Source organism: Aquarana catesbeiana, linkage group LG06, assembly GCF_042186555.1.
Source record: "Aquarana catesbeiana isolate 2022-GZ linkage group LG06, ASM4218655v1, whole genome shotgun sequence".
In the NCBI taxonomy this organism is placed as follows: domain Eukaryota; kingdom Metazoa; phylum Chordata; class Amphibia; order Anura; family Ranidae; genus Aquarana; species Aquarana catesbeiana.
In genome coordinates, this window is record NC_133329.1 from 63,017,244 (window position 1) to 63,029,873 (window position 12,630).

At 46.1% G+C, this 12,630-nt stretch overlaps 1 protein-coding gene and 1 gene segment (V, D, J or C); both read left to right on the forward strand.

The window, feature by feature from the left end:
- The window catches only part of LOC141148556 (uncharacterized), a 75,589-nt gene extending 67,869 nt beyond the window's left edge, over positions 1–7,720 (forward strand). For 3 of the 4 annotated variants that reach the window (XM_073636108.1, XM_073636107.1, XM_073636109.1), the window contains 2 exons: positions 3,139–3,450; positions 6,970–7,720. In XM_073636108.1, the coding sequence (XP_073492209.1) occupies positions 3,139–3,450; positions 6,970–7,097 (440 nt within the window). In that variant the 3' untranslated portion in view covers positions 7,098–7,720. The remainder of the gene's footprint in view (positions 1–3,138; positions 3,451–6,969) is intronic. The other variant, XM_073636110.1, reaches the window with a different exon arrangement.
- Positions 7,721–11,841: 4,121 nt separating this feature from the next.
- The window catches only part of LOC141148557 (Ig mu chain C region-like), a 70,924-nt gene continuing 70,135 nt past the window's right edge, over positions 11,842–12,630 (forward strand). The window contains exon 1 of the C gene segment in view: positions 11,842–11,883.

A 12,630-nucleotide genomic window follows, 5' to 3' on the forward strand; every position in this document is an offset into this window, starting at 1 on the left:
CCAGAGCCCGTTGCAGCCTGCCAGAGCCCGCCGGGGCCTGCTTGGGTAAGTTGCGGGGGGGGGGGGTGCTGACTGAGATGCCACCCACCAACTGGGGGGGTTTGCCACCCCCCCCTAAAAAAGAAACCATTGGTCGCCACTGGTATACGTGATCCTGCACAGTGTGGCCACCCTGTCGCTGTAAATCTGCTATGGGGCAGTCGGCAGATGGGAAATCAGTACAGTTTTCATCTGAAAATACAATGCAATACATCACTTCTGAATTTTTAATCTGGTGTACGAGAACATTTTCGTAACTTTAGTAACCTCTTCATTTTTAATATGAGGCTAGCATGCAAAAAAAAAAAAAAAGGCCGCTCATTCATCCAATAATATCATCATGCATACCAGGTTTTAGCCTACTCCCCCTATACTCAGCACACATATGCCACAGTACTTTTGCTGACAAAATGTGCTTTCATGACTGTGCCATAGGCAGGAGTGTAACAGACACGTACAACTCTCAGTACATTCATTGTACTAAAATGAATCTGTTCCATCATATATCCTTTTCTACAAAGCCTACTTTACAAAAGAATGTAACGTTTTTAGAGTGCTGTAATCAGGAGTATGAAATGTAAAATATATGGGGGGGATTTTAGCAAAACTGGAGCAGACAGAATCTGAAGCAACTGTGCATGGCAACCAATTTGTTTCGATCTTCAGATTGTTTATTTAAGCTTTGAAAACTAAAACTATAAGTTGATTGGTTACTGGCTGCTCCAGTTTTTAAAATTGTCCTTAGTGTCTATAGTGCAGGGGCCAGGGGTGCAAAATACACAGGCCACTTAACAAAGCACAACCAAAACAACTACCTCCAACCAGTACAAATCACCCCCAGCCCATATCCTCCACGTTATAGATCTCCCCTAACATCCCTAAATATCTCCTTTCAACCTACCTCCTCAGTGCAGACTTCCCTCCAATACAAACCGACCCCTCCCGCAAAGACCCCTCAGTACAGACAGACTACCCTAGCACAAACCCCCTAGTAGAGACTCCCCCCAGCACAGAGTCCTCAGTACAGATTGACCCCCACCCTCAGCACAAACTCCTAAGTATAGACTACTGACCGATGCTCTCCAGTACAGACTGACCCCCCAGCACAGATCCCTCAGTACAGATGGACTCCCAGCCCCCAGCACAAACAATTCAGTACAGACCCTCCCAGCACAGACTGACCCCACCAGCACAGGCCCCTCAGCACAGACCAACCCCCTCTCAGACTTCACAGTACAAACCACTCAGTACAGAAATAACTCCCCCAGTACAGACCCATCAGTACAGAAACCCCTGCCCCCCTCTCCAGAGCAGACAAGCCCGTCCCCTCAAGGTACAAACAGTACAAAACCCCCAGAATCACTTTCCCTCCTCCCTAAACTCAATCAGATGATCATACTGTACACAGCAAGAGATCAGAGTAAGAGGAAGCCAGAGCAGGGGTGGAATGTGATGGGTATGTAGCGGTACCCCCCGTAGGGGCTGCTGAGTGTTATGGCCTACCTGTCACCCTGCCCAGCCCGGCATTCAATCCTCAGTCACTCCAAGGCAATAAACAGTCCATTAGCTTTGTTTTTATGTTTTATTGAGGGGATTGAACTTGGATAGGGTATAGGAAGTATGGGATGCCCAGTATATTTTAGAACAATCAATTGGGAATTTTAGAACAATCAATTGGGAATTTTAGAACAATCAACTGGGACAAACTATGTACACTCCCTGTACATATTACTACTTCAGTCTCCTCCAGCACTTTCCCTGCTTGCAGACTATTCCTCTTCCTTCCTCCAGCACAAATCTTAGCTCTCAGGATCAGCTAACACAAAATGGTTAGGCCTGACTCTGACTCAGCCAGGCCTTAGCAACCGCCTTTTGCAGGCAGGAACCGCGGGCCCCTATGGTGTAACAAGAAAGTAGAAAGTTCTGGTGCTAGCTGTCCTATATTTGGTTACTAAGCCCAGTAACCCATCTTCAGGTCCTGCCAGCCCTTCTGGCTGCAGCTGCCCTTCTTCACTGCCTTTGACAACACAGTCCACTCCACTGGCTCTGCACCCATCCCAGACTACATTTTCCTAGTCCTCTCAGGCGTGCCTCCCCAGTCCTCCCATCTGTGCTTGTCACTCACCAGCCCTCCTGTCTGCGGTCTGTTGTTCCTCTCCTTGAAGACTTGCCCGGCAATACTAGCTCCTGCTGTCCTCTTTGCTCCTCGTGTGCCTCCTGTCCAGAACCTTCACGTTTTCTTGAAGGGCTCTATTTGTACCCAAGCCCCGGGCCCAAGGTCACCCCCAAGACTGGGGAGCTCCCTCAGAGGCCCCCGACAGCCTTGCACTCCATCTTCAAGCTCTGAACAACTCCGACTCCTCCCCAGCTGGGCTGACTCTGGGTATTAAAGGAGGCCTGCCCCCTGCCAGTCCAGGATGGGGATTGGTCAGGGCTCCTCAGAGCACCCCACGCAACTCAACCTCTCCTCTCCACTCTTTCTAGTACCTTCCAGAAGGCTCTAGAAAGAAGAGGGAGGTCTTATTGATGCTGCCTGTGAGTCACCGGCTGCTATCCCGAGCCACCCCCAGCCCAAATCAAAAAACAGCCAGCCAGCCAGGCCTGCCTAAATCTACCTTGCCTACCACACAAAAATCCTATTCTAGCATCTACCTAAGTAGAGGCTGCTACAGGTGGAACAGAGAATGAGACTTTATTTCACTCTGAGCTCCTTGCTGTAACTGAAGCAGCAGATGTGGACTCACCAGGGGTGCCTGACATTTTTCTTTTGTATTGCATGGAGCTGTGGTGGAGCACTGTGCGTGCAAGACTATAAATTTGGAGTTAGAGACCGGAAGACGAGATCATCAGTGATGGGGCGATCCTCCAACTGTTGTCCAACCAGCTTGGAACGTAGCTTCTCTCACTCAGAAACTGTGGTGTGAGACTGAAACACAGTTTGGAGACTAGGTTGTGGCTAAGTGGAAGGTTACAGTTGGCTTTAGTGTGAGAGGCCCCTAGGGTATAGCATCAACCTCTGTGCTAAGAACTGCTTGTCTGATCTTCCAGAGATAAAAGCAAATGATCTTTCTTGACATGAATATTATTTAAATATTCCAGGAGAACCAGTTATTAGGAGGATTCTCCAGAGTGGTGTATATATTATACTGGAAGTCGATAGTTTGTATACAAAAGATCCTGTGGTGACTTGGGAAGACTCAAACAAACAACATGGCCAATATAAAAGGTTTGCTGAGAAACACATCCGGAGTTTTAGAAGAGAGAGCAGTGATGGCAGCTACAGTCTCACCTTCATATGTGAGGCCTTAACACTGGGTGATCTTGCCAACCCGATGAACAAATATATTAGAGCCACCATTAAACATGAAGCTCTGGAATCTGCAAAAAATATTTACTTCTTACGTACCAAAGGTAAAGCCAGATTTTTGAATACATCTCTGTGTAGCACAATACATTATAACAAAAAGGTCTTCACATGTCTTATTTCATCACATATCCCAAAAATAGAAGGATTATTCTTCATTACACCCCATTAGCCAGGTGCACATCAGGAACGGTTGGTGTATAGTGCAAATACAGCCAAATATTATTACAGATGTTTGATGCGATACCTGTTTGTGTGGTGCAATCGCTCTTTACATACACAGGCATCCTACGCACACATTTGCATTTGCATGCATGTGTGCGGGGAATGAGAGGGATGCTTTTACATTTTTTAATTATTTTTATTTATTTTAATTAAATTTATTTTTTTCCTTTAACTTTATTACTATGTGATAGCCTAGACAGGTAGTAGGTCCTCTTTATGGAGACATCAGGGGTCTCTTCTGCCCTCCACTGCAGCTAGTCAAGCACAGATTGTGTGGGTGTTACAATAGTAGCCGACCACAGAGATTCCTCCATCCATGCTCCTGTTTAGCTCACAAGCTGAATGCAAGAAATCTAGCAATGTGTGATTAGCTTAAGCCTAGTACACTCTAGTACAGTGGAACCTCGGATTGCGAGTAACGCGGTTAACGAGCGTTTGCGAGTGTTGTCCTGCAAAACGAGCATGATTCAGGCCAAAGCGGTGTGCAGTACTGCTTTTGGCCTGAGGTGGGGGGGCGCCGGAGCCAAGCAGAGCCAAACGTCGCTGATCGCAGCCGTACGGCGCCAGTCGGAAATGCACGGAAAGGCCCGAGGACAGCACAGCTGACCTCGGCACCTACCTCTCGGGTAGGAAGTCTTTCCGAGGTTTGCCGAGGTCTGCCGAAGTGTTCCATCGGGCCTTTTCGCCCGTTTCCGAGGCTCTCCGGCGCCCCCCGCCTCTGGACGCATGCGGTATTGCATCCCATTGAAGTCAGTGCGAAACTAGTTATTTTTATTTCCATTGACTTCAATGGGAAAACTTGTTCGATATGCAAGTACTTTTGGATTACGAGCATTCTCCTGGAACGGATTATGCTCGTAATCCGAGGTTGCACTGTATATATCTTTTTAGTTCAAAGCAGCAGGGCTGAAAGAAAAACAACTGAAAGCTCAGAAGGAGCCGCTGTACTAACGCTGTTCCATTGTGTTCTGATAGGGGGACAGACCCCGCCCCCTGCCAGAACACTTCGGTTAGCACTCTCAGCCACTGGCTGAGAGCAATGATTGGAAGCTGCTTGCATAGCTCCCAACTGTCCCTGATTCGGAGCAATGTCCCCCTGTCCCTCATTCCACCTCAATTGTCCCTCATTTTGGTCTGATCCATATAGTTGTATATAAAATGCACTTTTTATCTTTCAAAAAGTGTTTCCCAGCGCTAAACCTTTCATCCAAATTCTAAATTGCTGCATTTGAACATTTTAAAAGCCAATATAAAGGAATAGTAGTGGTAAACTTTTTTTGGTTAATTCTCCTTTAGGGGGCGTGTCCTATGCCTACATACATTTGTTAGTAGATGTCCCTAATTCCCATCCCAAAATGTTGAGAGGTATGCGCTTGGCAGACCTTTTTCGGTCATGTCCCTTCGAAAGAAGCCGGCTTCTGTCTGACAGACTGCAATTAAAGAGGAACTGCAGTCTGCTCGCATAATTTGTGATAAAAAATTTTTTGCCATTCTGAAGCTTCCCTCCAAAGCATTTGCATATTATCCTTTATGTACTGTGATTCTGTACTTGCCAAATATGCTGCAGAAATCTCCCTCCACTGAGTCTGGCTGCATCCATTTTAACTGTGGGCAGCTGAAGCTGCTGCCTGTTCACTTCCTAGATTTACACAGAGGCACACCTCCAGCTCTGCAGCTCTCATTGGCCCTCTTATGACTCATTCCCCCTCCCTTCCTGGCAAACTCTCACAAGAGAGCTGTGCATGATGTCATAAGCTTGGTCTAATGACCAGACAAGAAACAGGAAGTGGGCTGTATAAGGGATTTACTGGCAGAAAAAAAAATGTTTTACTGTACAAAGTTAAAACAACAACAAGGATAGAAAATTTAGAAGATGGAAAGATGAAAAAACGACTGAAGGTCCGCTTTCACATGGGCTGAATATCAACTGATGCCGCCCCACATTTGGCCAGTGTGTAATAGGCTTTAGAGGCTTTAGACCTTTATTTCTGATAATAGAAGACATAAGACTGCACTGCAAATGTCAATTCTGTGTTAAATATTGGGGCCCTTTTATAGAGAGTAGGACTAAGATGCCATTTTCAGCTGGATTATGTGATGCTTCTAGGTGGCCACATTTTCTGCTTTCAGGCCAAATTTCCAACTGCGAATGGCTCCAACTCCGATCACATGAGAGAACCCCCTGCAGGGGTTCCCAGGAATTAGCTGCAGGAAGCAACCCCATTAAAAGCAATGAGAGACTGCCGGCTCCTGATCACATGTAATCATTAATGAAGACATCAGCCACAAGTGTCCAAGGCCGATCTCTCGCAGGTCATAGCTCATGACAGATTTACTAATACCATACACATACACTATATTGTCAAAAGTATTGGGACGCCTGCCTTTACTTAATCCTGCCTTTACCCTTAATCCGTAGGGTTCAATATTGAGTTGGCCCACCCTTTGCAGCTATAACAGCTTCAAATCTTCTGGGAAGGCTGTCCACAAGGTTTAGGAGTGTGTCTATGGGAATGTTTGACCATTCTTCCAGAAGGGCATTTGGGAGGTTAGGCACTGATGTGGATGAGAAGGCCTGGCTCGCAGTCTCCACTCTAATAAATCCCAAAGGTGTTCTGTCGTGTTGAGGTCAGGACTCTGTGCAGGTCAGTCAAGTTCCTCCACCGGAAACTCACTCTTCCATGTTTTTATGGACCTTGCTTTGTGCACTGGTGCGCAGTCATGTTGGAACAGGAAGGGGCTATCCCCAAACTGTTCCCACAAAGTTGGAAGCCTGAAATTGTCCAAAATGTCTTGGAATGCTGACACCTTAAGAGTTCCCTTCACTGGAACCAAGGGACCAAGCCCAACCCCTGAAAAACAACCCCACACCATAATCCCCCCTCCACCAAATGATTTGGACCAGTGCACAAAGCAAGGTCCATAAAGAAATGAATGAGCGAGTTTAGGATGGAGGAACTTGACTGGCCTGCACAGAGTCCTGATCTTAGAAGAACCAGGCCTTCTTGTCCAACATCAGTGCCTGACCTCACAAATGCGCTTCTGGAAGAATGGTCAAACATTCCCATAGACACACTCCTAAACCTTGTGGACGGCCTTCCCAGAAGAGTTGAAGTTGTTATAGCTGCAAAGGGTGGGCCAACTCAATATTGAACCCTACGGAGTAAGACTGGGATGCAATTAAATTTCAAGTGCGTGTAAAGGCAGGTGTCCCAATACTTTTGACAATATAGTGTATGTGTGTGGTATTAGTAAATCTGTCATGAAGACAAGTTGTACTGTATGTTGGGTTTACTGGTCATCAACTGTACATGGTTCATTTGTGTTTTATATTTATACAGGGTATTTTTATATACTATTTGAATCTGGAAAAAAACAGTTGGATCAAGCTGATCGGGAAACATCAGAAATGTTTATTTCCAATACTCATCTGGAAATTAAAGAAACTGAGAATTCAGTGGAGTCTTAAGAATCGGGCTTTAGTGCCGATGGGAATAAAACAGATGCTGGAATTCTAGAAATGAGGAATGTGAACAGGCAGAAACAGCAGTGGAGGCCTATTTCCTATTCCATTGTACGTTATCCAGGCTTTACATCAGTGAACAATGAGCAGAAGCCAAAGATCCTCCATGGAGAAGATGAGTCCTCTCGAGGACTGATGGACAACACACAGTCTGTATTAGTGTCCTATTGTGGTCGGGTGATGGGGCAGCACCAAACCACCAACATATTTCTGATTGTCAGCAACAATTTCCAATGTAGAGTGAAAGATTCCAGATTGACTGAGGTTGATTTTGGTAGAAAATGTTCACATAGCAAAAGCAAAAGTTTTCTTGGCTTATTGAAAAAGATGCACTTTGTATATCTAAACATGTACTGAGAAAATTAAAAGAACAAAACTACTGTGAAAGACTACTTTACAAAGTAAAAATTTCTGTACTCCTTTAGGAAACCTTCCCTATTGTCTTACTTCAGCTCAAACAGTGAAAAAGCTTTGTGATTATTGTCATGTTAGATTTGTGACATACCTCCCAACATTTTGAGATGGGAATGAGGGACACCTACTAGCAAATGTATGTAGGCATAGGACACGCCTCCCTACCCCAAAGCACCTTGCCCTCATGTTGATGAGGACATGGGCCCCTTCCGACAACCCTGGCCGTTGGTTGTCGGGGTCTGCGGGCGGGGGGCTTATCAGAATCTTGGAGCCCCTTTTAATAAGGGAGCCCCCAGATCCCAGCCCCCCACGTGAATGAGTATGGGGTACATCAGGGGTCTTCAAGCTATGGCCCTCCAGTTGTTTAGAAACTACAATTCCCATCATGCCTAGTCATGTCTGTGAATGTCAGAGTTTTACAATGCCTCATGGGACGTGTAGTTCCGCAACAGCTGGAGGGCCATAGTTTGAGGATCCCTGGGGTACATCGTACCCCTACCCATTCACCTGGAATAAAAAGTGTCAAAAATAGCTCAGAGGGTCTCTTCCAACTTCGGGGGTCTCTTCCAACTTCTCCGCTCTCTCCGGCCTCTTCACCCGCTCTCCGGCTATAATTATTGCTCTCGCTCTAACGGTTCTTCTCCTGCTGCTCTTTTGCCCACTCTTTTGCTAGCTCTTGCCCAGTCTTCTCCATTGTCTTCTTCCCTCTGCTCTTCACCCGATTTTGAAACAACGCTCTCTCCCGCTGTAATGCCATGTGTGCGGTGCGCAACAACTTATATAGGCACTGGGCGTGGTCATTGGGTGATGTCATCCGGTGACCCTGCCCCTTATGACGTCACTGTCACATTATGCCTCGGGGGTGATGTCATAAGGGGCGGGGTCACCCGGGGCATGATGGGGCGGTGATGTCATAAGGGGCGGGGTCACCGGATGACATCACCCGGTGACCACACCCAGTGCCTAAATAAGTCGTTGCGCACTACACATACGGCAATACATCGGACGAAGAGCAGAGGGAAGAAGACGACAAAGAAGACCGGGCAAGAGCTAGCAAAAGAGTGGGCAAAAGAGCAGAAGACAGAGGGAGAAGAACCGGAGAGCGTGGAGAAGAGGACGGAGAGAGCAGAGAAGTCGGAAGAGACCCCCAAAGTCGGAAGAGACCCCCATAGCTGCCTAATAAATTACTTTAAAAATCTGTGTAGTGTGTTTTATTTTTGACACTTTTTATTCCAGGTGGATGGGTAGGGGTACGATGTACCCCATACTCATTCATGTAGGGTGGGAGGCCGGGATCTGGGGGCCCCCTTATTAAAGTGGCCTCCCAGATTCCGATAAGTCCCCCGCCCGCAGACCCCGACAACCAATGGCCAGGGTTGTTGGTAAGGGGCCCTTGTCCTCATCAACATGGGGGCAAGGTGCTTTGGGGTGGGGGGGCGCAGTGCCGCCCCGCCACAAAGCACCCACCCCCCATGTTGAGGGCATGCGGCCTGGTACAGTTCAGGAGGGGGGGTGCTCGCTCGTCCCCACCCCCTTTCCTGACCTGCCGGGCTGCGTGCTCGGATAAGGGTCTGGTGGCGTCTTGGGGGGAACCTCACGCAAATTTTTTTTTTTTTAATTTTCATCTTGATCCGACTTCTGGTGCGACTTCTATTCAAATCAATGGGCTCCCATAGATTTTAACCATTGATTTTAAATAGAGACAGAAAAGCCGGACGAGGCTTAACACAGCTTTAAGCCTCGTTAAATCGCGTTTAACACCTTTTGCTGGTGTCTGACGTTTTTACAGCTCTAGCGCTGGAGCCTCAGAATGCACTGGTCCTGTTTTTTTTTTTTTTTGCAGCTTAAAAACGGCTATGCCATTTACAGCTCGAAAACGCCATGGTGGGCATGAGGCCATAGGCTAACATGGAGAGGCGTTTTTAAGCTGCAAAAAACGCTCATAAAAGCAACTGTAAAAACGTCCGTGGGCTTGAGGCCTAACAGTGTAAATTTGCTGTCCCCTCAAAATAACTCAACACACAGCCCTTAATGTCTAAACCGCTGGCAACAAAAGTGAGTACACCCCTAAGTGAAAATGTCCAAATTGGCCCCAAATTGTCAATATTTTGTGTGGCCACCATTATTTCCCAGCACTGCCTTAACCCTCTTGGGTATGGAGTTCACCAGAACTAGCAAGGCACTGGTCGTTTTGGAGGTGTGTTTGTGGTCATTATGTTGGAATACTGCCCTGTGGCCCAGTCTCTTAAGGGAGGGGATCATGCTCTGCTTCAGTATGTCACAGTACATGTTGGCATTCATGGTTCCCTCAATGAACTGTAGCTCCCCAGTGCTGGCAGCACTCATGCATCCCCAGACCATGACACTCCCACCACCATGCTTGACTGTAGGCAAGACACACTTGTCTTTGTACTCCTCACCTGGTTGCCACCACACACGCTTGACATCATCTGAACCAAATAAATTTATCTTGGTCTCATCAGACCACAGGACATGGTTCCAGTAATCCATGTCCTTAGTCTTCTTGTCTTCAGCACACTTTTTTCAGGCTTTCTTATACATCCTCTTTAGAAGAGGCTTCCTTCTGGGACGACAGCCATGCAGACCAATTTGATGCAGGGATAAAACCTTTTCACGGAAGGGAGTTCAACAAGACTTGTGGCCACTCATTAAAATGAGAAGAAAAGAGGTTTAACCTTAAACTACATAGAGGGTTCTTTACTGTAAGAGCGACAAGGACGTGGAATTCCCTTCCACAGGTGGTGGTCTCAGCGGGGAGCATTGATAGTTTCAAGAAACTATTAGATAAGCACCTGAATGACCACAACATACAGGGATATATAAGGTAATACTGACATATAATCACACATATAGGTTGGACTTGATGGACTTGTGTCTTTTTTCAACCTCACCTACTATGTAACTATGTAAAAAATGATAAGTCCATAGGTTGTGGGTGACCCCCACAGTGCATGAAAAGAGAAAGCACAAAGAGTACCAGGGGATCCTCAAGATGAAGGGGGGGGGGGGGGGGGGCTAACCACAAACAATCATAATGATTCCCATAATCCACAAGATGTTTTCAGCCCAGTAGTTAGAAATTAAATACAAACGGGCATACAGGTCACCAAATGGAAGGGCATTAATGCATCAGCAAACTCCTAGTCTGTTTTTCAATGGGATCACATCCACAGACACAGTAACAGCAGCAACTGTATTAAAGTCAGACAGCTGGGCAACAAACATTTTTAAATTGGGTCAGCAAATCAACTTCCTTATTTCCTGCAGTACAGGGTTAGCAAACTTGAAAAACAGGTATGAACACTACATGTTCATCTGAATTAACTTCTTCCCACCCATGCTATAGCCGAAAGACAGCTACAGAGCAGGCCTTAATTTGCCATGGTGAGGGTGCCCATGGACGTCCTCCTGAGCATGCGCTGTCAGCGCCATTCCCTGCGGGCCACACGTGGCGCGCTCTGTGATCAGCGAGTCTATGAGACTTGGCTGATCACAGATCAGAGTAAGGGGTTGATCCCGGCCCCTTACCATGTGATCAGCTGTCAGCCAATGACAGATGATCATGTGATGTAAACAGAAGACCGGTAATCTGTATTTTTTTTGCCCTCACACTATCAGCGTGGGGGAAAGAAAAAGCCGATCACTGACTTCTGTCAGAGGGACATCAGTCCCTCACACAGAGAGCCGCGGCTACCTCATCGGTGCCCACCAGTGCCACCTGCCAGTGCCCACCATTGCCAACTACCAGTGCCTTCTACCAGTGCCCACAGTGCCACCTACCTTTGCCCACCAGTGCTGCCAATCAATGCCCATCAGTACATTCATCAGTGCTACCTACCAGTGTCACCTACCTGTGCCCATCAGTGCCGCTTATCAGTGCCCATCAGTGCCACCTATCAGTGCAGCCTATCAGTGCCCATCAATGAAGGAGAAAAATTACCTGTTTTCAAAATTTTATAACAAACTATGAAACTAGGGGTTTTTTTCTAAATTTTTGGTATTTTTTTCGTTTTTTAGAAAAAAATAAAAATACCAGCAGTGATTAAATGCCACCAAAAGAAAGCTCTATTTGTGGGAAAAAAAATATAAAAATGTAATCTGGGTATAGCATTGCATGACCGCACAATTATCATTCAAAATGTGACAGCGCTGAAAGCTGAAAATTGGCCTAGGCAGGAAGGGGGTGAAAGTGCCCGATAAGCAAGTGTTTAAACAATATCAACAGGAATGAGGTGTGTCTGGTCCGGGCTCTGTATGAACATATCACCTTTCACTTTCACAATAAGAAGCAGAACGTGTAAGTATTCAAAATCTCTCTTTTCTTTATAAACTCGTATTAGGTATGCAAATGTTGTTTTTTAAGCTCTTACTGTTTAATTATTCGTCTAGAGTGCAGTGATATACATGCAGGTCACACCTCATCATTTATTTATGATATTTAAAAAATTTTTAACCGATTGCACAGATTACACCAGCATGTTGAACGCGGTTTGATTGCTATACCCACAATATGCTCGCTCGTTTATATCTTACATATAATTGAGGTGATTGTAGCCGTATTAGTGCAATTGTGACAGAGAAAATTGAGTTCTGTCCGTGATACTTTTTTTCTTTGAACTAACATACAATTTTTCAGGACAAGCTTTAAGGGTGTGTCCTCTTCTTCAAGGTCCAAGCTCTACTCCACCTTGAAGAAGGGGACATACCCCAAAAGCTTGTCCTGAAAAATTGTATGTTAGTGCAAAGAAATAAATAAATAAAAAGAGTATCACGGACAGTACTCAGTTTTCTATATCTTACATATGTATGTAACAAGGTGTTGGGGCTTCTCTGTAGGACTGATTTTGGGAGGGCTTCCCTGGTTTCTGCAGCAACCTATCTCACTAAAATGGGGTGGTGGAGCTTTCCAATGGGCATTGGTGGAGTGTGCCTAGGAAATCCCCAAGAGATGTCAGGAGTGATAAGTTTTTTTTTCCGGTTTGATAGAGACTGGAACATACTTAACCATTTCAGCTCCAGAAGGTTTACCCCCCCTTCATGACTA